The sequence below is a fragment of the Oxyura jamaicensis genome, chromosome Z (genome assembly GCF_011077185.1).
Source record: "Oxyura jamaicensis isolate SHBP4307 breed ruddy duck chromosome Z, BPBGC_Ojam_1.0, whole genome shotgun sequence".
Classification (NCBI taxonomy): domain Eukaryota; kingdom Metazoa; phylum Chordata; class Aves; order Anseriformes; family Anatidae; genus Oxyura; species Oxyura jamaicensis.
The window spans coordinates 18,520,978-18,546,337 of NC_048926.1; the positions used below are offsets into that span (position 1 = coordinate 18,520,978).

At 39.7% G+C, this 25,360-nt stretch overlaps 1 protein-coding gene across 1 annotated transcript; it reads right to left on the reverse strand.

The window, feature by feature from the left end:
• Nucleotides 1-11,890: 11,890 nt before the first annotated feature.
• LOC118156405 (granzyme K-like) lies at nt 11,891-19,706 on the reverse strand. The gene is made up of 5 exons (XM_035310468.1): nt 19,638-19,706; nt 19,406-19,547; nt 16,815-16,962; nt 13,408-13,677; nt 11,891-12,661 (listed from the first exon to the last, which is right to left on the reverse strand). Exons 1-5 carry the CDS (start codon nt 19,696-19,698, stop codon nt 12,500-12,502), a joined length of 783 nt encoding a protein of 260 aa, XP_035166359.1. The 5' UTR covers nt 19,699-19,706; the 3' UTR covers nt 11,891-12,499.
• Nucleotides 19,707-25,360: the final 5,654 nt, after the last annotated feature.

Sequence of the window (25,360 nt, forward strand, 5' to 3'; positions counted from 1 at the left end):
AGGAGAGGAGAGGAGAGGAGAGGAGAGGAGAGGAGAGGAGAGGAGAGGAGAGGTAGGGAAGGGAAAGCAAGGCAAAGCAAGGTGGTAATAAGTTTAACATATCAAAGGGGTCTATACTTGGGCAAAGATTTGCAGGTACTGTATCCATCTTAAAGGTACTGTATCCATCTTAAACTGTATATAATCAGACAAAATATGGTACTCCTAATCACGTGGACAGGTGGAAGTTTACATGCACAAGTTCATGCCTGTTTTCACACAAAATCCAAGACTGCAAACAGCGAGTTTAAAGTGTAAAACTAGAATATCAGGGATGAAGTCTCATAAACTGACCAAGTTTTATCGGTAGCCATGAAGAGTAGTAGCAGACAACCTTATCTTCAAAATCACATGTGCAGCTGTCCTCTGGGAAGGGAGGGAAATATTGTAAGCATGGAAGTGAAGACCGCAGCTAAAACTGTGGGGAACCTGAAGTGTAAGATTATAATGGGAAGATACACCAGGAATGGATGTACTACCCCTGACCCCGTCACAGTCACAACACAGCCGAAGCAGGGCAGTCACTGTTTCAAGCCTCACAGGTCAAACTCTTTGCAAGGGTGAATTAGCACAAAGCAGCAGGTTGCATACTCAGTGCACAAGACCTTACAGGTCTGCAGCAATGGGGAGCAGGAAGACCCTCCCTTAAGTCACTCCCTTAAGTTAATTCACATCTGCCCTTAAATTCAGATCTGCTTGTTCACTAACAGATGATAGAAGAGTGTGCAGACCCATCCACACAAGCACTTTGGCATTTATGCCTGGTAATAAACATCGGCTGGTAAAATCCTTTTATGTAAGTATATTTAGGAAATGCTCCTTGTATGAACACCAATCGAGATCTGAAAGGGCAGCATTTCACATTAGGGTTTCTCACAGGGAAAATGTCCTAGGGAGATGATAAATAAAAAAATCACACACAGATGTGGTGAGGAAAAGAAATCGTAAAAGAAATCAGCACACTCCCCTAGCAACAAGCCAATATTATTTGGAATAAAATGGAAACTGCATTCTGTGCTTGGAGCTAGAAGCCAAAGTAAATTATTAAAATGGATCAAAAAATACATGTAATGGAAGAAAACAATATGAACAGATAGAGGTCTGGCTTATACATGAGTGTCATAGAGAAAATAATGATCTTCCACACTGTTCACTGACTGAGTTGTGAAATAAATCTCGTGCTCACTCTGGTTTTAGTGTTTCTTTGTTGTTTTACCTGCTGAATCCATTAAGCTTTTCTTTCCAGTGAGTAGCTTGATCCTGTAAAACCCTGAACTAAGTTCTCCCTTGAAAATTGCTGCGATGGGAATTAATGAAGCTTCCCCAACTATCAACAGCAGAAAAATTGGCACCATTATTTAACTTGTGGTATAAATATACTTTAAATGTGGAAGATTTTGTTGATCAGATCAGATCAGTGCTAGAAATTTTTCAAATTTACAGTACAAATTGTCTTGGTGCCAGTTTACATCATAATTACATCACCATATATAATGTTTGTCATTCCTGCTGGAAGCAGGAAGGGTTTCAGCCCTTAGGTCTGACATGGAACTGAGTGACCCACTGCTTCAGCATCAGTGAGCTGTGAACTGTGGTTCCAGCTGAGTACTTCAGAACACAATTTTACTACTTTGCTTGCAAAGTATCCATTTCTTAAGCAAAAGCAACTTGTGTGGGGGTCTCAAGGTTGCATTTGTACCTTATGAAAAGTCTGACCTACTTGTTAAAGGTCATCATGAAACGACACACCTTGGGATACATGATTAAGCTGTGGCTGATACACAGAAGTCTATCCATTAAACCGGTACTCCCAGGCTTGGATTTTTTACTCTTTAGATAGAGTATCCATCACTTCTAACTTAAACGCTTTGATCGCTGCAGTCATCCAGCCTTTTGAACATGTAAAGTTGGGATAAGCAGGAAGTATTAATACCTCCTTGAACATTGGAAAAGGTTTAGCACGTGACCCTTGTTGCTGATTTACAAAAGGCAGTCCCTAAACTAAAAATATGATACCATGCATTCCTGAATGATCCAATGTTTTCCCAGGCTTCCTTTACAAAAAGCCATAAGCACAATACTGTACCTCAAGCAAAGATTCAAAGGGAAACACCGAAAGGAAGCTGAGCTGCAAAGTCCAAAATAAAAAGCCAGAAATAGGAAGTAAAAGATAAGAATCAGGAAAGTGAGATAGCAGCAAGGACTCCCCTTTGTATGATTTCTTTTCTTGTATCTTTTCAATGAGTTGCTAATTACTCTTTGTTTCGACTGTAGCATGGCAACTCAGCTTCACTCTGGTAAAAATAGATGCTTTGGGACATTTCCTACTTGCTGCCGGCAAGAGGTATTTACTTCCTTTCTCCAGGCAGACCAGGTGCTATGCAGAGAACCGGGCAGACGGGACACCTATACGCAGACCTCAATAGCTACCACAGAAATGAGTGGATTTGGTAGGGTTATCTGCAGAGATCCTCAGGAGCTACAGACACAGCATGGTTAAAGCATGTTAAAACCAAGCCCAGTCTGAGACCTGGAAGCCAAACTGCATGTGGAAGCAACACAGCTGCACATAGCTTTTTGTCTTTCTCTCAGTTAACTCATGAATTAAGTCAAATAATTCCACTGAGCTTGGAGAACACATTTAAGAGACAAAAAATAATAAAAATAAATAAAATAAATCAGAGATGTGGAAAAGATCTACTACATGGTAGCAGCGGTCAGCGTTCTCCAGGCCAGGCAAGTCTAGATTTGTCACACACCATAAATATGTATTTGAAATGGGAAAAGTTAATGAAAAATGTGTTGATTCTTTTATGCTGAAATATTTATTTGCTACTTTAAAATCATCCACACTTCCAGGGGAAGAAAGGCTTCTCAGTACTGACGATCTCTAAGATCTACATTAGTCAGTTTCTTGAAAGTATGAGAAAGTCACATACCTTCTCTCTACTTTAGAAAATCTACTTCACTGAATATAATACTAAATTTGATCCTTCACAGCCCAAACTAGAGCCTTACCTTCACTACCTCACCACCTTATCAAAGTTTTGTCAGCAGCTTTCTCTTGTGAGAAACAGCTACATGTCCACCTAGGAGACTGTGGCTTTCCACACAGAGAAACAGAGAAACATCCCTGCTGTTATTCACAGGAACTGATTTTCAAGCACCTGGGAAAAAAAAAAAAAAAAAAAAAAAAAAAAAAAAGCAATTTCAAACATTCCATTTCCTAACTGATAAAATAAAAGAGCATGTGAATAATGGTTCTTCGCATGTTTTACTTAGGTGCTCAGGTGCATATCATATATTCTGCCTGTATTGTACACAGTTTTAAACCTGAGATAATGTGAGAGAGATTTTGCCTCTTGTTATTTGATATAAGTAGCTGATGTAGGAATACACTGATTGCTCTATGGCCATGCAGGAGTTCACTGTAACATGAGAATAAAACACATGAGACTTGAAAAAGCATTTTAATTAGTTTTGTTGTGATATAAATGATAACACAATGGTCAATAAAATGGCAAATATTGTGAGTTTTATCCTTTTCCTACCCTGTATGAAAGGTAAATGCATTCTTACTTCATTAGTTTCTGACAACTAATCTGAATTCCTGGCTGAAAAATGTTTGCTCTTGGAACCTGTGCAGAATCTCAGTGCAGCACTTGGTTTTCAAGTCCTAGGTATAAATTTCAGAAGCAAACTTTTTAGGATTGGTGGTGCATATCCTTTTACTTGTAGCCCAAGCTGGCTTCTTTGATATGTGATCTCTAAGGAAAAAAAAAAAAAAAAAAAAAAAAAAGCAACATCTCTGTAGACAATGATGGGGATAAAACCATACCTTCGACATTTGTGTGATTTCTACTTTTCTGTACTAAAACATGTTTTTGAAAACTGTTGTATTTAAGCAGTATTATTGTCTTACAACATTAACATTCCTGAAAATGGTTTAGCTATGCTTTTTATTATAGTTGAGACTATGTATATTGACTAAGTAGCTGTTTCCTGTAGTGAATGACAGAGCTATTAAAAGCTCAGCTCATGCTGTACTCCTTGGGATGCTAACAAGAAAGTCTGTGGTCATATGTGTGAGATATTATTACTTGTTGTGTTTGGGAGAGGTGTCCTCATGAGTTAATATTTCCATGTAGTATTTGCAATATCACTGGGACCTTTCCACCAGCAGAGAAAAAAAATACAAATAAATGAACTAATTCATTTAGATAAGCGATATGATGAAATGTTTATCAACCATTATTTTTCATTAGGAAGAAATCTCTCTTCCTTTTCATAAGTACCCATCTTTGAAGTGTAAGCACTTCCAAGAATAATTAGAGGATCCCAGAATGACCATAAGTGGAAATCAGCATCTCCTAGGTAATAAAATTTCAGGGAAGGGGCAGCCAAAGGCTGAAAGCAGTAAGGACACTGGTGGGAGCTATTAGAGAAATTTCCATTGTGATACACACACCTTCTTTCTTTAGGATAAGTGGCTGTTTTTATTCCTGCTTCTCTCTGCCTCACAATCTTTTCATCTCACACTTAGTCCTCACTCTCTTGTTTTGCTTCACTGCTGACATTTCCTTCTCTTTATTTAAATGTCCTCTCTCTCTCTGTTCTACATACAGCTTTATTCTTCACAAGTCTACTGATGCCACACACAAAATAAGATTGGAATAAGAATATATCCTTTCAGCCCATCTTTATTGTTTTCTCTTGCTCACAGTCCTCACACTTGGATACATCTTGGCTAGCCATCCTGAAGCTTCTGAGACATTGGGCTATGTGGTGCAGAGCCTTCTTCAAGCAGGAGAATTTTGACAGTTGGTCTTCAGGCATTTCCATGTTATATGCAATTGATATCTACTTCAGCAAACAGATTTGGACACAATTTGAATGAATATCTTGGCTTCCATGAAATAAGGCCCCAGTCAAGGTCTTGCAGAACAATGCCCTTGGTGGGATCTAGCACCAAGCAGGTCAACATGTCCATTTGTTTCCCCAAGGCATTAGCAGGATTTTCATGTATGCACATGCTTCCTACGTCCTTTGTCCTTTGCCTCATCAAACATGCGGTCACATTTTCAAATATTTGAATACAATTCCCTTTTTTTTAATTGCAGTATATATATTGTGGGTGAACACAGATGCCCACGACATAAGTGTTCTGCCACCCATTTCACTAGGGCCGTGATTTCACACAACTCTTTCAGCACGTTATGATCTCCTCTGCTGCAAAGAAATGAAAGCCAGTTCAAAGCTTTTTTGTGTGTGTGTTTTCCACTCAAAGAAAAGGAATGTTTGCAAACAAGCTCTAATTAGAAAGCAATGAGGGGTAACAGCTGCACATTGCCTGTGATAAGTTTCTGTTTCATTAAACAACAAAACTGCCAGAAAGCTTAGAATTATAAGCCATAAACCTAAAAATGCCTCATCGCTTCCAAGTCTATTTTAGCTCAGATCTCATTACTTTCTACCTTCTTAATATATTGCTAAAAGTCTTATCACTAAGCAGTGTTACAAGTGCAGAACTCAACCTTGTGTTCCTTTTCAGACAAACCTGCCTTCTGCTTCAGCTCAGAGAGACTTACTATTCTAAATGTGTGCCTAATTTAAATCTACTAAACTAGTGCATAAATTCTGGATTGACTTTAAGATGATTTTTTATTTACTTTTATTTATATAAAGAAAAAATTTAATTCAAAGCTGAAAATCTCCTTGAAATTAATTGAGGTTCTTTCCTCACTAAAATAATATACAAAAAACTTAAGCACTGGCCTATTTTAACTAATATCCAAGAGCATGTAAAATATGTTCAAATGAATCAAAGTAACTTTGAGTGGGACTTCTTAGAAATTTGGTAACTTATATGCATTTGTATCCCTGCTACATATTTGAGAGCATGAAATAAAATGTGATGAGTTTATTGCTTTACTTTATTAATACTTATTCTTTTATTTAAATTATTTAATCAGAAACATGATGTTAATTTTCAGTCATAAAATCAAAAGCCCAGAAGCTTAATCCTTTAAGACAAATGCTTGGGGAAATAAATAAATAAATAGATAAATAAAATTAATTTTTAAAAAGACTAAATTGTTCAAAACTGCAGCTATTTTTACAAATTATGAATCTGCCAGGTTGAATATGTAATTTCTCTACAGTGTCATACTCCTCTTTCACTTTATCTTCTGAATTATCACAGACTGACCACAGGTTATTTTAGATGCTTCCTGTTGCTGATAAACTACGTAAGTCTGCAGAATTTCTGAAATATTTCGCAATCAGAACTATTTTCATAGATTATTTATTTAAAATAATACAGACACCATTCAGCCCCAAACACTGTATTCTAGCTGCCCCGCAAAGATCCTTTTCACCATGCCAGGGGTTGATCTACTATGTGACAGACTACAGACATTGCCTGGCTGTTGGGTTATCTCATCCTGCCTGGCAAGTCACTGCACAGGGGACCAGGAGCAGGCTGGCTATTAATGGCTATTGACAGGAGGAAGCAGCCCCAAAGCTGTGGCCCATGAGATATTCCCTGATAAGGATCCCATGAGGCAGCTTGGCCAGAGCTTGGCAACAGTATCTTCAGTTCTAGCTTTAGTGGTTTTTCTGTTTTCTAAAATGCAAAAAGCTTTTCATTTCATAAAGCAACACTAGTAAGAAAATGAGTCTGTTCTCTACAACTAGAGGGAAAGGACTTTGTTGTTGTTGTCTATTGCCTACGGTAAGTGCATGAGCCAGGACTCATGAATGAGTGCCTGTGCCCATTGAAACCCACCTACAGTCACCAGCAGTGTTTGGCGAGGCAAGTGAATAATTGTGCACTCTGTGTGAACATTTGTTACTTCAACTCTGCTAAGACCAGTGCTAGGACAGACTGTGGTTTTTGGAACGGGTTGTACATGCCATGGGGTGAAAGCCACATCACTGTCAGCATGGTTCACTGCCATTTGAAAATGTCAAGGGTTTTGCATACAAGATAGTCCTCCTTTTCAAGCATCTGCTTTTATCTGATACCAAGGGGGCTGAAAAGATGAATTATGTGGCTTTTGTAATGGCAGTTTGAGATATGGATGTTCCAATAAACCTTGACATCAGATTCTGATAGGTAATGTCCCCTACATGATTTCAAGATAACCTGAGCAACCACGTGCCATTTATTCATTTAAATGGAAAACATTAATAAAAACATTAATAAAATTAATAAGCATTAAACTACTCAACTACTCGTGACTAGTAATTCTTGATTACAGTAATTTACAAGTGATTAAATTATTTTTCATTTTCTGATCATGTTAGTTTTGATTATTGCTTGTCTTTTTTTTTTTTTTTTTTAAGTGGCTGTGAAGAGGCTTGATATTTTATCTAAATAAAGGCTTTGTGAGAGTGTGTTCATAGGGAAGGTTTCTTATTTTTTACAAGCAAATATACATATGTATAAGATTTGTGAAAATCAACTACTTATTCATTGAATCTAGTATGTCTATTTGGAAGTTGCTAAGATCTGTTAGTTCCTGTTCTAATTTTGATTAAAATAAAAGTTTTGTTGCTCATCTTTCTCATGGAGTTGCTCTCTGTCATGACAAGGATGTGGGTCTTGATGCAGCTTTTAGGACAAATCACATTTTTTTTAATTGGTGGCTGATTTTCAATGCACATTTCACAGCTAATTTCACAGGCTTTGAAGCAACCTGTGCCATGTTGAACTGAATTACAGATAAACTTAAATTACATGCATTTTGCTAATTATGTAATTTGCTAATTATTATATATTTTATTAGTAAATCCAAAAATAATTTCTTCAGAAGACTGTGAGGTTATAAACATATTGGAATGGAGATATCTGAAACATGCCAAATCTTTAATGAGATGAGGATAAATTTTGGAAACTGGTAAATCATGACTAGAAGATACAACAAGCATATTAAAATCACTTGCTGTAATTTGTCAGCCTATGGTAAACTGATCTATTCAGACTTTGAGTATCCTCTGAGTTTATCTTTAATTCTCATTCGTAAATATCCAAGAAAATTATCTGGAAAATCTGATGGCTTTGTTTGTTTTAATTCTGTTCTCTAAATGTTTCTTCCTGATGCCAGATTAAGGTGCCCAAGATGAAAGATACTTTTATAGCTTGCTAGACAGGCAGGTGGTTCTGTAGCCAGAAGATAAAACAAAGACTTAGACTAGAAGCTGTGGAGGCTATCCATGCTCCAAACACATCATGTTTTCAGGAAGCAGCATTTGTTGACAATAGATAATGCCACCCTCTGTACTGAGAACTAGAAGATTGTTTAAAGAAAAAAAAATATTCCCACATTAGACATAAAATGCATCAGATGCACAGCCAAAACAAGTACAAAACATGTCAGTACTGCCCAGTACTAAGGCAAGGTGGCAGAAGGAGCTAAGGACTAAAACTAACTAGTATGCACATCCCTGTGAGACGTGTGAACATGAGTTGTCAGCCCCCTCTATTGGATAGAGAGCTGTTAACCATGTAACAGCACTGGTTGCTCGCTGGCTGTGCCATACATCACATGTCAGTGCCATATGTCATGTCATGCATGGTCTGGTCAACCTTAGGGGCTGCTGTCCGTGACCAGCCATGATTACGTGGCAGGTGATGAACAACAGCTTGGATTCCTTAGCACATACTCTTTAGATGCTGCTTAACCTGAAGACCTCAGTAAAAACAGAAACAGTTGCAAATGTAAAAACAAAAGTGAACTCAGAAGAGTCTATGTGTACTCAGACAAAGTTAACTGAACATACACCAAGCTGCAAAGTTCAAGTGTAGATGGGAACCTGGTCCTGGCCTAGCGTAGAAGGATTTCTGGGACCAGTAAAGATAAAAAAGTATAGATAAAAAGTAAAGATTCCAGTAAAGATAAAAACAGGTAATATGGGAGACCTCATCTGGCACAAGAAGCCAGTGTAAACTGGCAAGCAATGTGAAAGGAGACACCTCAAAAAAAAAAAAAAAAAAAAAAAAAAAAAAAAAAAAAAACTAGAAATTAGCTTTAAGCTGGGACAGGTTGAAAGAAACATGACTAGATTCTTCCTGCTAAAGGAAAGTGGAATTGCAAATGCTGTGCTGGAAACAACTGAAATATGCAGTAAACTCCACCACAAGCTGCTGAGTATGAGCTCCTCTCAGTTGAATAAGAGCATAAGCTTAATTTTTTTCAGGCTTCATTGGTATTTACAATTGTTCAACTGTAATGTACCTGGAGCTACCTTCGGTGGCTTTCCTGTTTTCAGCTCAGTTCTGCAAACCACCCAGCAGAGGTTTCAGCAGTGAGTGACACTAGCGGCCAAGCAGTTTAGCCAAAAACTCTCAGCCATTCCTAGACCTCTACCCTGTGCTGCTGAACCAGTCATCTTTCTACCGTATGCCTTCACAGTTAGTAAAATGCAGAACTGCAGGGCATTTTGCTTTTCTGCTGCAAAACTCCTACCTGGCCCACACTGCACATAACCTGGAGGGGCTGGTGGGCAGGCACTCTTGCAAACCATGGGGATCTGAGCCACTATCACAAAGAAGAGGTTTATCACCTTGGTTTTTCTTGGGTGGGTTGACAGCCCACAAAAATTTTACAAAATTGCATTCAGTTTCAAGAAGCAGATTGACTGGTGTTTGTGAATATACAGCTTTGTGAATATGGGATACAAGCCCTGCTGCATATGAACATTCAGCCTTATGCCTGTTACACAAAAAGATGAGGCACTGATCTATTTATCTACATGCAACCACCAGCATGAAAGCATTTGTCTTACAAAAGCAAACTGCTTATTGAAAGCAAGAGAAGGTCTGATATGTGTAGCCACGTTTGAGTGTGTATGCATATAAAACCCAGGTGTACATGTACTACCCAACCCCTAATCCTCATAAAGCAACCTGCAGGGAAATTACTTTGATATAACTGCCAGCTAGGGAGTTTTGCTCTGACAACAGGCAGTAGCCTCCAAATTGCAGCCATCAAAGTCTACCATAAACTGCAGTACAACAGTATTCCCTGTAGGGCAGCAATCCCTCTGACTAGGCTATATTGACTTACCCTGTGAATGGCAATGGCAGCCACATAAGAACTGTCATGTGAAATGAAAAATTGCTCCGAGAGCAATCACTTAGCATAAAATGGAGAATAGGTGTAGAGGCAGCAGGATTTCTCTGATTGTGGTGTTAGCTGCAGTGTAGTCTGTAAGCAAAGCCAGAGAGGAACAGTTTATAAGAAATATCTGTGGGACTATTACTATTTCCAATGTAATTTTAGGTGTGTTCTCTATTCTTGCTCATTTCCCTCCACTGCCTCAGAGCTTAGTACAGCTTTGTCGCACATGAGTAGTCAAATTATCTAAGCAGCAAGTATGCGATGACCAAAATCCTAGCCAGAAATGACTGATTCTTCTAATTTCTGCCTTAGCAGACTTCAAGCATTTGCAGGATGATGGGGTTGAGCTGGCTATATCTTGTATGAGCCTCGCATTTGGGTGGCTCATGACGTCAGGGGGATTGCTGCTTATGCTGTGCTGACCACAAATATCTCCCTGTGGACTCCAGGACTCTCTCTCCAGGACTAGGACCAGCAGATGGGCCCAGCTCCATGGGACAAGTGGCTGTGTGTAGACTGGGAAGGCCCCAGGGACTGCTCGGGGCAGTTAAGGCCTGCTGGTGCCCTCTGGGTCTGGTGGTAATGCCCTTCCACTTGCTACACAACCCATAAAGGAAGATGGTGTAAATGTAGTAAAGAGATTACAGGAGATCATACGTACATTACCTGAATTGGAATTAACTGATGGATTATGGTTTCCACATTGTATCACTTCAGTGAATCTATGACATGGTCCTGGGCAACCTGCTCTAGGTACCCCTGCTTGAGCAGGAGAGTTGGACCAGATGGACTTCAGAGGTCCCTTACCACCTCAGCCTTTCTGATATTACCCATCAGTAGCAGAGATAAGACTACTGTGAGGGAAATCCTTGCCTTTGGGAGACGAAACACCAATATTACTGGGCTGTGGGGTGTGAAGAGTCTCCTGTAGAATAGGAAGTAAGATATCCTTCCTGTCGTTTAACTTACAAAGGTAAAAGGAACCGATTTATATTTACAACAACCTTTGGGACCTCCCAGACAAAATGTATTAACAGCAGTTATGTTATTCTTTGCATTTTAATATCTTATGCCCATTCTTTCAATTTTTTCCCCATTTCCATCTGTGTTCAAAGCCTGAGACAATTCTCACTGACATCTTTTGACAACTGTCCATGACCTTCAGTGAGAACTAGATGAAACCCCCATAAAACTTATAGGCAAGTTTCATTACACCATTACAGATCACCAACACCGCTTCGAAATGTCCATTTGCTCCTTTACCTAGCTTTTACAAGACAGCTTTCCTTTGCTCAGTTAAGTGACACAGCTGCTGATCAATAACCAAGGCCACCACACTGAATTGCTGTAGTTATTTATTTGTGCCTCTGAAATATCTCAGAGTTTGCAGTATTTAATACATATTAATACAATAACCAAAGAACCAGAGAAACCCTGCAGATTGTCACTTCCAAATGCTTGGCAAAAAAAAAAAAAAAAAAAACATTAAGAATATTTGGAAGGTGATGGGAGAACAGCAAGCTAACCACAGGCTTATTCAGAAACACACCAGGCACTTCTGGTATTAGAAGGTTGCTGAAATCCACAGCAAAATCATTGTGGTTTATTTTATTTTTATTTTATTTTTAATAAGTATTAGACAAGCAATGTATTTTTTTTTAGAGAAGTGTAGTTATGCTCGTTACAATGAACAGTAATGCTTTGTTCAACAGTGAAAGAATGGTATCATAAACCAAGGTCCAAGAAGAGATGATTTTGTTGATTTGATCATGAAAAAAGGGAGGGAAAATAACCTAGAGGAAAAATAAAAATTATTTTTTTCACACTAACAATGTAAGATTAGCTGGAAAAATATTTATCAGCTTATTATTTTGCATCTGAAAATTAAATTAGTTAAATATTTAGTAACAGTTAAAGTGTATAGTATTGAAAAAATGTCAAACTGACATGTTTGAACATTTAAAGTTTTTTTACTAGTTTTTCTCATTCAGTAGACATTTCATTAACTATCAGTCTGAAATTGAATTTTTCTGTGAATACACATTCAAAAATATTGCCTTATCCCAGTCACAATGGAAAAGATGAGTAGTACTTTCCCATCACACTAAAAAGTAGGGTGAAGTCCAATATAAATTGTGTTGTCTAAGAGGCAGTTTACTACTAAAGATTAGTAAACATTTTATCTATACAAAAGGGAATATTTTCAACTTTGTCATAAACCTGTGGTGTTGTTAGTAAAGGGGTAAAGGTAGGACCTACTTTGTAAAGTTGGCAGTGTAAGGCAGCATCTAGTTCTAAAGCACAGCATAGTATCTATTAAATCTGTCTTGCCTGTCTTACAGCACTCTGTTCCGAGAAACTATTTCTTTTATCCAGTCAATATATTTTTTAGTCAGTCGTGTGTAAACTCCAGGCAAGTGTCCTCTTCCACACTTTTCTCCAAAAGAAACAATCCCACTGTAGTGACCACCACAGATGAGCGGCCCACCAGAGTCTCCCTAAAAGACAAAGAACAAAAACAAAAACAAAAACAAAAACAAACAAACAAAAAGCTATCAGTGTGTTTGCTTCTATCAAGAGGAACACACCATTTTGGAAACATTGTTTCTGACCTGTTCTAGCCTATGAAATGCATCAGATGGCATAGGTCGCTGCAGGGGCATTGGGTGCAGTATAAGGAGTGTGGATGCTTGTAAAGCCTGACGAAGACTTTGATGTAAATCATAGACCAGCACAGTGCTATTATAATCTTATTTCAATTTTTTTCAGTTTGTCTTTTCTATTGTTGATATAAATTGATTCACACTTCTGTAGCAACCGGCCTTTCTGGATTATCATAGAATCATGGAATCAAAGAACTAGGCACAGAAGATGCCAAAAATAATTTTGAATGCACAGTTAACTTTGTAGATGGGAACATCTGGAAAGGATCAGACTTTGGAAGTTCTTCTCTTCATCAGGTACAAGTGGATGCTAAAGATAACAGCTTGAAGAAATGCACCTGAATTCAACTGAGGTAATTCCCAGGCTCAAAGTCCCATACTCTAGATCTTGTTTTGTACAGTGACCTAAACTACCCAAAGTTTTAACACTGCTTTTTTCACAGCACAAAATGTGCTTATAAATGTGTTTAAGTCCTCTATGAATCTGGCCAGCCTGTGAAGTGTCTAGTGCTGTTTTATTCCTAGTGAAAAGGGAACAATTGTTAAAAGCACATCCCCTCATCTTTGTAACTGCTTCTTACCGGGCAAGCATCGCTCTTTTGAAACTTCTTTCTCCCTCCAGCACACAACATGTTGCGGGTTATTTTCACCCTTTTTTTAATATATTGTTTTTCACAGATTTTTCTATCAACAATTTTAAGAGTTGTTTCCTGAAGACATTCTGATTGCTTTCCTGAAGATGTGACTCCCCATCCAGCCACCGTGCACTCTGTGCCATGTTTGACATCTTCATCACAGTCAGGCAGATGCAAGGGTTGCACATATTTATTCAGATTTACCACATGATCCAGCTGGAGAAAATAAATAAATAAATAAATAAATAAATAAATAAATAAATAAATAAATAAATGCTTTTTCATGCAGAGAGGAAGGAAAATATATATCACAAATTCAGTGGACTAAATAGTCTATTTTTACCAGCATTTTCGCTCCTAATAAACCACTTTTCAATATTTAGGAACTGATTCTGAACTTGCTTGCACTTTTGTGGATCCAGAAGTACTTTCCTTATGTCTGTATAGCAATTATATAACCATGGCAGCATTAATGAGTTCACACCCAGATTTCCCATTGATTACAGCAGGAAATTAAAAAACTATGCAGGTTTCGTTGTTAGATCTATGTCCTGTTCAAAAACCTAACATGCTACTGAACTGCTGTGTTGAAATCAGAGTCAGGTGTTTCGCTGACATGCAGGCAATTGCAATGGACCAAATAACAAAGATGTAAAGAAAAGTTATAAACAATTAGACGTGACAGCAGAGACCTAAACTGGGAAAAAGTAGGTTTTGAAGTCTTTAGACTGCCAGGCTTTTCCTCTGATAGATACAGAAGTGCTTAAATGATTTAAACCTTATGTGTTTTGTTGGCCTTTATGTGACAGATTCATCCTTCAGCATAGGCCAATTTAGGTCTGTGAATGCAAACATAACATATCCTCAACGCATTTGGTAAGGACTCGCAGCTACAGAACTAAGCTTATTTTCTGTTTTACTCATGATCACTACACCACAATTACTTTCACAGGTGCTTACATGTTTTGCTGAATGGTTGTTAGTTAAATAATTCTGGCTTTATACTTTTTTACAAGTTAACTACAACAAATCAAATAGTAATGCTTCCTAGAGATCCATTTTGGTATAGTGTTCATGCTCATCAAATAACCTGGGGTTTCCGATACACTGGTGATGGACAGAAGAGCATCCAGTGAAATGAAACTGCCTGCCTTTGCACTGAAGTAGGCGAAGAATTATTACTGACATCTGAGGGAAGGAGCTTCTCGTACCTGGACAGCGATAAGTCACTGAGGACACAAATGTCTGTAAACTCACCAGCTAGTTTCAGAAAGAGACGTTGCTAGTTTCTTTCCTGTGTCATTGCCATACAAAACTGGTAATAACATCTAACTAAGAGAAATCAGGTTCAATTCATCAGATCTTTTTCCATATAATTCCACCAATTATTTCAGAAGTGTAGTATTCTTAATATAGTGCGCTATATTAAGAACTGTATTAATCTTAATATACGTCTTGTCTTTCCTGCTAAAATAACTCTTGATTAACACAGAATATAATATTAAAACATAGCTTGAACAGAAGTCCATTTGTGGTTTCTTAGGCATTGTATAGGATGTTACGATGTTTCTAAAGAAACAGCAAGATGATCACAGAACCACAGAATGGTTGAGGTTGGAAGGGACCTCTGAAGATCATCAAGTCCAAATACCCTTCAAGCAGGATCACCTAGAGCACATTGCACAAGAACCGTGGGTTTTGAGTATCTCCAGAGGAGACTCCACAGCCTCTCTGGGCAACCTGTCCCAGTGCTCTGTCACCCTCACAGTAAAGAAGTGCCCTCTCATATTCAGCTGGAACCTCCTCTGCTTCAGTTTGTGCCCATTGCCTCTCGTCCTGTCGCTGGGCACAACTGAAGAGTCTGGCCCCATCCTCTCGACACCCAGATATTTATACACTCAGATATTTATACACATTGATGGTGTCCCCTCAGTCTTCTCTTTTCCAGGCTAAACAGGCCCAGCTCTCTCAGCCTGTTCTTATACGACAGGTGCTCCAGTCCTCTCATCATCTTAGCAGCCCTCCTCTGGACTCACTCCAGTAGCTCCATGTCCTTCTTGTACCGGGGAGCCCAGAACTGGACACAGCACTCCAGGTGTGGCCTCACCTGGGCTGCTCAGAGGGGGAGGATCACCTCCCTTGACCTGCTGGCAACACTCTTCCGAATGCAGCCCTGGATACCGTTGGCCTTCTTGGCCACAAGGGCACAGTGCTGGCTCATGGCCAACCTGCTGTCCACCAGGACTCCCAGGTCCCTCTCTGCAGAGCTGCTCTCCAGCAGGTCAGCCCCCAGCTTGTGCTGGTGCTTGGGGTTATTCCTCCCTAGGTGCAGGACCCTGCACTTGCCTTTGCTGAACTTCATGGAGTTCCTCTTGGCCCATCTCTCTATCCTGCCCAGGTCCTTCTGAATGGCAGCACAGCTCTCTGGGGTATCAGCCACTCCTCCCAACTTTGTGTTATCTACAAACTTGCTGAGGGTGCATTCTGCTCCATCATCCAGGTCATTGATGAATAAGTTGAACAAGTCTGGGCCCAATACTGACTCCTGGGGGACACCACTAGACTCCAACTAGACTTTTCACCATCCTCATTGGTGGCTTTGGACTGGCCCTGAAATTGATGCTACAGGAATCCAGTCCTCCAGAACAGTTATGACCATTTACAGATTTTCTGTACAGACACTAGCCTCCCCCTATTCAAAACACTCCTGGCTGCCTCCATGTGAATCTGAATGCTGCATTAATGGAGTTCTCAGTGCAGGCACATGTGAGGCATGAGTTAGGATGAGCCAGTAGATGGTACACAGCAAATCCCTGTTCCACATGGGCATCCAGGACAATGGTGTCAGCCAACGCCTTTCCATGCCTCATTCCACAATATCCTGAGCCTTTTTCACCATGTGACCATTCTGTGCTCCTAGAACTGAATTCTTCTATATCTTTATTATCTGTACTTATACTTTATGTGGACACCCAAAATAATAAAGAATATGTTTCATCCCCATTTTCACCCAGGCCAGCACAATGTATCCCCCTGGGATATGACTGTGGCCCAGACTCCCTTGCATTCATCACTTCAGTACTGTCTCCGATAACTGACAAAATAATGTGATTTGGGTTTTCAGAAGGGTTGCAGCAGTGAGTGCCTAAAAGGTAGTTTTACAACCGAATGGTCTTAAAATGTCATCGTTGCTCAGCATGCCACTGATCCTGTAACCTTATTGAGATTAGGAGAACCAAAAGCAGTTTTCTGAGATGTTGTTAAAACAATATACTCTAATATCAAAGAATAGCCAAAATGATCACCACCAATATTCATTTTGTAATAATTAAAAAAATAATAATTAACAGTACCTTGAGGAGCATTATATCATTTATCATGGAAGACATGTTAAACTGGGGATGACAAAATAAGTTCATAATCTTAAATTTCTGCTGTTCTTTTTCATGTATGGATGCTTGATGGGCTCCAAGAACAACTCTGAATTCTTCTTTGTTTAATCTAAAATTTAATGAAAGTGCAGGAAGAGAAGGTCACTACTGGAACAGAGCAACACCTCTCAAGATAATCAAAAGCAGTGTAACACAAAATTAACAATTTCATTTTACAACAACTTATTTAAAGATATGGAAAGATATTGTTTATTTTGATAATTTGACATGAGCTTGTGTTTTCCTCCACAAAGTAGCATTTCTTTACCCTGAATATAATTTAGTAAAATAACTGCATGATAGCTGGCCATCAAAGGATTCCAGAGTTTGGAATTAATATCAGAAAAAAAGCTTACTGACTTTTTAGGGAAAGTGTCTTGCACAAGGATTGCTGGTACTGATGACTTTCAATAATATTTTCATGTATGCCAGTGGATTTTGTGATCTTGCAAAGGACTAAAACATGCCTGGCTAGTAACGCAGAGGTTGTCTTACTGGCATCAGTGTGATGTCAATACACACATCAACACTCAGTATTCATGCTGAACATTATGCATGGAGCTAAGTGTGAACATCTTTAACATTAATAATGTTTTTGTCCTCAACTTCACTAAATACAGCTCAGCCCAAGAAGGAAGAAGAATGGATGTTGGCTAACTCAAGACACCCCTGAAGTGAATATTACCAAGGAAGACTGACAAAACCCACAGAAAGTTATACATCCAGTTTCTCATGATAGATAGTAAAGTCAAGCAACTCATAAATATCCCTTTCTCCTAAGTGTCAGCAGAAATATACTTATTCAAGTCTGTCTTTCTTGCTTTTGCCATTCTCAACTTAATGCAGCCCAGTAAGAAGACACTGCCAGAAGACACACTGCTGCTTTCGTGTGCTTCATCTTCAGAATACAAACTCACTACACACAGGACAACTCATTCAAGCCAGAATAAAGACATTATCAATCCAAACAATCCTTTCTGGACTTGCAGAAAGTTCAAGCAACACCTTGCAGAAAGTTCAAGCAATTGGCTGTTGTGCATACAGAGAGGCCTGGGGAAAAGATAATTAATTAATTAATTAATTAAAATTAAAATAAGAACAAAAATGCCACCTAGTCCAGGTCTCTGACAGGTTGTTTGCAGGCCACAGAGAGAAATTCATGCTGCTGTACTCATTCTAATTTGCCTAAGCCAAAAATGTTTTCAGAAGTGATTATGTGTACTAGATAGGAAAGCTTATGTGTGCTGCAACAGCATCTCCTAAGAATAGTCTATAAACAGCATATGAGTGGGTGCTTTTTGCGTGGTCATCATCATACAGCTCAGAAGGAGACCAGGCAGATGTTGTTTCAGTTAGCCACAGTTAGGCAGACTCAAAGACAGCCCAAAATAATGTCCTTGTCAGAAAACCAAGCCAGTGAACAGAGCTGTCCTTTTCACAAGACCAGAGACAACTAGCACTGTTTCCACTGAATAGCTCCTCAATCTGAATTTTTACAGCCGTAACTGACTGGATATCTCTGGCTAAAGAGCGAAAGCCTCCAGCTCCCAACAAAACATCCCTTAATTCCAAAGAGGAATGTTTGGATTTTATTTTGTAAATGTCCATAATAGCATGTGCTAGGTGAGAGTATTTCTACCTTTACAAAAAATAAAAATAAAAATAAAAATAAAAATAAAAAAAAGAAAGAAAAAGAGCAACCAAACCTGACTCAAGTGAAGAAGTGAAGAACAGTGGAGGTTAAGTTTACTTTGAAAGAAGGAGCACTGTCCTCTATGTCAGACTCACTGGTGGAGGAAGGCTGGCCAAGCTGCCCACATTGTGTTTGAGTATGTCAGGTTTGCACAGTTTTCTTGTAAATAGTTTGCTTTTAGTTACTTAAAATATAGAAGAATAATTGGAAAGCTAAAATGATTCAGGTAACATTTTAGCTAAAACAGGAGAATTTTTCTTCCTAATGTGAACAGTAGATATCCCTTACTTTGAGCCAGGTGTTCAAAATTTGTGGCAGCCAGAGGGTATCCAACCTGGGGAAGGGATGCTTGCACCCATGTTTGAATTGTCTAAAGGACACAGCTCCTTGTCATAGTCACAGCTCTGGCATTTGTATTTTGTGCACCCAGACAGGGCATTTACAGTGAAAGGAATAGTGGTTACATCTAATTTAGCTTCATCTCAGGGTGTTCTGAGGCTTAGTCTAGGCACAGAGGTAAGATTTTTTTAAAGCACTTTGCAATATATCCCCTTCTCTAAGACACTGCTGTTTCAGATGATTAATGAATTCGGTCTGTTAACAGCACAGTCAGTGTCCTGCAGCACTGGCTAATCTGACTAGTGAAGAAAACAGTCCTCAATATAGATCAGTAGTTACGAAACAACTTAAAGCAGAACAAAAAGAGAGAGGATTGCAGCTTTTAGCAATCCTTCAATATCCACATTTCTTCACTTGCAGGCTTGCACACCGTGCCTCACCTCTGTGAAGCGTTGTGACTGCTGCAGTGTAAGATACTTACCTACAGTGCGCTGCTGTCAAAACCCATTGGTCACCCACCAGAGCTCCTCCACACACAGTTGAATTATTTCTCTGGATGGCAGCCATGTAAGGCCGGGAATGGGGAGACACGGGGTGTCCTCCAATAATGTCACTGCAGCCACCTGAAATGCAAAAGAGGGGTAATTTATTACTCACATGTTACCCAGACGAAGTGGGAATCTGGATATTGTTATCCTTAGAGGACCACTTACATCTCAGAGGTAGGTTAACAGCAATTAGAGAGAGAAGAAGAGCTAACAGCTGGCTGGTCATAGCTGTTGCTTCTTACTGATGAGAGCATTGTAAATTACAATACTGTCTTTCTATTTAAATGTTCTCTACAGGATATGGTGGTTAATAAGTTTTATAAAAAGCACTCTCTTGAAGTTTCTCTTTACTTCCTTAATAGTGCATTGTGTTAACTGCAGCTCAGTTTCTTTAGGTTCTTTCTTCTGGTTTCTTTAAAACCTGTATATTCCTTGAATCCCCAGCACTCATCAGTTCACATCTCACAGGAACTTCAGCAGACCTCCAGGTGTCTGACACTAGAAAATAAATGACTAAGACAATTCCTGAGCATTTTATAGGATGAATGTGTAATAAAACTGTAGTATGACAGTTAATTCAACAACTCTTACAACTCTAAAGAAAGACAAGTGAACAAATGAGAGAACAAACAAAGGGGCAACCTGAAAGGGATTCACAGAAACTGAGAGGGAGAACTCAGGGCATGTGGAGTACAGAGTTCATTGCCAAGCTGTGAGCAAAGCCAGCAGCAGCAGCAGCCATAATCCTCTGCAGAATTATACTGTCAACATTTTCAGTTGAAAGGATAATGAGGATTCATACATTAAGTTTAGGAGAGCCACTGAAAACTGTCAGAAATCTGTTGGGCTTAGGAACACCTCACACAAAAGACAAACTACACATATGAAGGGCACAGCAAATTGTTTTTTTCTTAGTAATAATTTCTAAGGGAGCAGGGTTCAGATACAGGAACCCCGAGAGCATGCAAGTGTCAAATGCATAAAAAGTATCTAATCAGTGGTCACAAGAAAAAAGATAAAATGACACAGTGGTAGGAGAGACTTTACGGTATTGCTAACCTCTGTGTCTGCACCCATGTTTTGCACAGAGTGCTGGTAAACCACTACTAAAATAGTATGCCATCACAACAAGAATTAAAAATAAAAAATAAAAAAATAAAATAAAATTTAAAAATCTATCATCTTAAGTACCCTAGAAAATAATCAGAAAGCAATATGTCTAGCTCTCACTGCTCTTATTTTGATTCAAGAGAATAGCAACTCTGAAGACTGTTGAATGAAATTGATTATAAAATTGAGATGTTTATTTCTATGACACAGAATCTTACTGTAAAATTGGAAAACATGTATACAATGCAACATTACATATTTTGTATTTCAGAAAACTCTTCAAAAGCATTTTTTTAAAAGCAAACACATGACTTTCAGAATTATTCGTCTCATAAAAAGACTAGCTCTAGTTACCTCAAAGCCATTCTCCATCCTCAAGCTAATCCTAGGATTTATTCACCCACCAGAGGTTACTCCTGCAAATCAGTGCTTTGGCCCAGAGGGTCCTAAAGGCATGATTAGGTTCAAGTTTTTTATGGCTTTACCCAGTGGCTTAAGTGGCTGGCTTAAAAAATAGTGCAAAACCTACAGCTGCAGAAAGACTAAATGGGCAGCAGCCCTATGTTCTTACCAGGCAGGAGAAGGCCTGTGCTTCCACAACATAATACCTAATGGTGCTTTACTTCTGTCAAGTACACACAGTTTTATAGGAGTGATGTTAATTCTCTACAAAGCTTTGAGGACTATCTAAATTAACTGTGCTACTAAATTTTTTCTGTGATATCACACAGCAAATAGGCGAAAATAAGCCTACATTTCTGCACATAGCTGAGGCAGGTAAGACAACAGAAAAATATTATGACACTGGTATCAAAGAAGAAAGTGAAATAGGCATTCTGAGCAGAAAAGAGTGTTAAGAGCAAGAAATAATGTCAGGTTGAATAAAACTGAAATCAAAGTGGGAAGCATGATGAGAAAAGAGTATTAAGATCAGTAGGTAATGTATGGTTCAAGAAGACTAAGACAAGAAAATGTTAGAAATGCAAGTCAGTACACCATAACTAACCAGTACTCCCAGATCTTGACCACACTGAATATTCAGGCAGTTCAAAAAATCATCCCATACAAGTTAATATAAACAATTTAGCAAAAGGATCATGGTCATCTTTGCTCATTTGTTCTGGGTACCTGCTGTTCTCAGGTAAACAAACACAAGATGCAAGTGACAACCATTTTTTCCCAACCTCTTCCAGCTAACTTCTTAGCAACTCACTCCCCTAGTTCAGCTCTTTTCTCCATATGCAGGACCCCACCTTGCCAAGACCAAGTGCCAAAGCAGGCATGATCACACCACTCATATAAGAATAGCAGTGGCTTCACCCTCTGTGGGTAACTTTACCCTCTGGGAAAGCAGTGACTTTACCACCTTGGAACAATTTGCAAAAATTAATCAGCTTGGGGGGGGGGGGGGGCGAGGGGTGGCAGTAGTGCATGGTGGTTACACTGTGCAGTGCTTTGTGTTACAGGAACTGGTCAGCTAGAGTTTGGGTGCAGAATGAAGAAAGCCAGTGTTGGCCACCCTAGGCATGAGTGACATGCTCAGGATATGTGCTCAGTGGGAAGATGGAGCTGTTTAGAGCAACACTCGTGCTGACATCATTCAGAAACATGAAGGAGCATTGGAGAAAATTAAGATGCCCTCATTTTCTATCCACACAGAAATTATCCCAGACAAATAAAGGAAGATATAATTATTATTACTTTATTATTTATAAAAATATCTGGGTTTGAAGCAAAAAAAGAAGTAAAATCTCCCATTTTCTATGGAAGTATTTTAACCACCGGGCCATTATGTAAAAGATGGGTACTTATTGCATCTGTGCTTCAAGAAGAGCTTGCACGCCATGCCCCATCTCAGAGTCAGAGAAGACACCCCAGCTCTGCTTCACTGTGCTCCTGGTGGCGTGCCCACTCTGCACTGCTCAACTTGTGCATCTGGAGGCTCTGAGAAGTATGGAGCTTAGGTATAAATTGGGCTCCTATATTGGTCCCCTAAAGTAGTACTTGATGTTCGCCTTTAGCGGCACAGAAAGCAGCATGAATGAAAACTAAGCACAGTTACCAGGGAAGCAAAATTATCAAAATGGCTGTGCATGAGCTAGGAGACAGAGGAGGATTCAACAGTCAGAATGGAGCTGAAAGTGACCCATTGACCCATGCATAATGCCCATGGGAAACTTCCTCAAAGGCAAAGACTAGAAATAGCAGCTGGAGAGATTTGTTCTTTTGCTCAGGCAGTGGTTTCCACCAAGAGAGTGGCTATGCCTCGTGGGCACAGCAGGGGGAAAGAACAGAAATTTTGCTTACATGTTGCAGACTTCTTGAAGTCCAATTACTTATGCAGCAGAACTAATAAAAAATATTGACTCTGTACTCAATGGAGAAAGAAGTTTTGCTCTGAGGTTTCCTCCCTTTACACACAGACTGAGAATATAATCTAAACTTCACCATAAATTAACTTTTTGACACAGCCAAAGTAGTCCAGCTGACTTGTTTACAGTAGGAAAAAACATGTCAATTTTTCAACCTCATCTAAATGAATGACAAGCTGAAGAGGACACCGACAAAAGCATTTGAGTACAAAACTAGAGGCTGATTATGTGCTTGTCAATCTGATCTTTAATACCTATGGAATCAGTCCCAGGAGTTTGCGATGGAGCTAACACAGAGAATGAGCTTGTACAGAAAGCAGTTATTATTTGTGCAATCCCAAGCACAATACAAGTACAGGCTGGACGAAGAATGGATTGAGAGTAGCCCTGATGAGAAGGACCTGGGGGTTCTGGTGGATGAAAAGCTCAACATGAGCCAGCAGTGTGCGCTTGCAGCCCAGAAGGCCAGCTGTGTCCTGGGCTGTGTCAAAAGCACCGTGCCCAGCAGGGCGAGGAATCATAGCATCACAGAATCTCCCAACTTGGAAGGGACCCACAAGGATCATCAAGTCCAACTCCTGTCACCACATGGGTCTACCCCAAAATTCAGACCATATGACTAAGTGCACAGTCCAAATACTTCCTAAACTCCAACAGGCCTGGTGCCATGATAATGTTGCTGGGGAGCCTGTTGCAGTGCGCGACAACCCTCTCAGAGAAGGACCTCTTCCTGATGTCCAGCCTGAACCTCCCCTATCACAGCTTGGCACCATTCCCTTGGGTCCTATCACTGGTCACTAAGGAGAATAGATCAGTGTCTGCCTCCGCTTCCCCTTGTGAGGAAGCTGTAGGCCGCGATGAGGTCTCCCCTCAGCCTCCCCTTTTCCAGGCTGAACAGGCCAAGCGACTTCAGCTGTTCTTTGTACGTCCTCCCCTCTAGGCCCTTCACCATCTCTGTAGCCCTTCTCTGGACATTATGAATGTGAATGTGGGAGTTGGAACTAGATGATCTTTAAGGTCCCTTCCAACCTGAGCCATTCTATGAAATTCTATGAAAATTCCGTGATTCTCCCCTTCTGCACTTCTCTCCTGAGACCCTACGTGGAGTCCTGCATCCAGGTCTGAGACCCCAACATAAGGACATGGACCTGTTGGAGTGAGTACAGAGGAGGTCCACAAGGTTGGTCAGAGTGATGGAGCACCTCTTGTGTGAAGACAGGCTGGGGGAGTTGGGGTTGTTCAGCCTGCAGAAGGGCAAGCTCCAGGGAGACCTTGTAGTAGCCTTCCAGTGCCTAAAGGGGGCATGCAGGAAACCTGGGGAGGGACTCTCTGTCTGGGGGTGTCATGATATGGCAAGTAATGGCTTTAAACTGAAAGTGAGAATTAGATGACATAGAAGGAGGAAATTCTTTACTTGGAAGCTGGTGAGGCAATGGCACAGGCTGCCCAGAGAAGCTGTGGATGCCCCATCCTTGGAGGTGCTCAAGGCCAGGCTGGATGGGGCTTTGGGCAACCTGGTCTGGTGGGAGGGGTCCCTGCCCATGGCAGGGGGTTGGAACTGGGTGGTCTTTAAGTTCACTTCCAACCCAAACGCTTCAGTGATTATCAAAGAGTAGACTAGACAGCGTATTCATAGGTATAATAATCAACATAAATGAAGTCTCTAAGGAGTAGATGAAATATTTTTTAAGACATGGCTATGCAAACACCTAAGTTACAGCAAAACTATCTTTAGAGGTAAATCAGAGTGCATTCAGAGATTGAAAGAATATGGACATGCCATACAAAAAATGTGTTTAGATGATAGGTGTAGATTTATCTCAGTAATCTGAAAAATGTGTAGGAAATTTGTTAATGTTTTATTCTGTTTCCCGAATAGTCTTTTATTGAAAATAGAGCAGGTAACATGAAGATGATATATATAAAACCTCTTTTCTCTACATATTGCACCTCATACAAGAATATGTCAGGATCAATCATTGTGGCTGTATGAGTCTAAACAGGTCTGGGTTTAAGCAGGTATTTTTAAAATGCTTATTAAAATGGCATAAAGTCAGACTTTGTCACCTATTTTTAAGTGATAAATGAAAGAATGGTACCTGTGTCACTTGGTGATACCATGTTTGGGATAACACTGAAAAAAAATGCTAACAGTGCTTGAGCTGCTGATAGTTACCAGGGGCGTGCAGGTAGTGAGGAGAAAACTGAAAGAAAATTAAAAGCTTGATATGGGTTGCAGTGCATGGACCTGTCACCACGTCACATAGGTTACAGTGTCTCCAATGGGCTACAGCAGTCACAAGAAGCTCTGTCATCTCTAAAAATAGCTCTGCTTCTACCTTCTTCAGAGAAATCACCAACAACTACCCTCTGCCCAGGGCAGAAAATGGCAAATTTGAGCCAGCT

Excerpts from the sequence above, each read along its gene's own strand:
- LOC118156405 (XM_035310468.1), bottom strand. The coding sequence starts at position 19,698 with ATGACCAGCCAGCTGTTAGCTCTTCTTCTCTCTCTAATTGCTGTTAAC. Across the intron at positions 19,548-19,637 it reads TGTTAACCTACCTCTGAGAT|GTGGCTGCAGTGACATTATT; the intron begins GTAAGTGGTCCT and ends TTTGCATTTCAG. Across the intron at positions 16,963-19,405 it reads TTGACAGCAGCGCACTGTAG|ATTAAACAAAGAAGAATTCA; the intron begins GTAAGTATCTTA and ends ATTAAATTTTAG.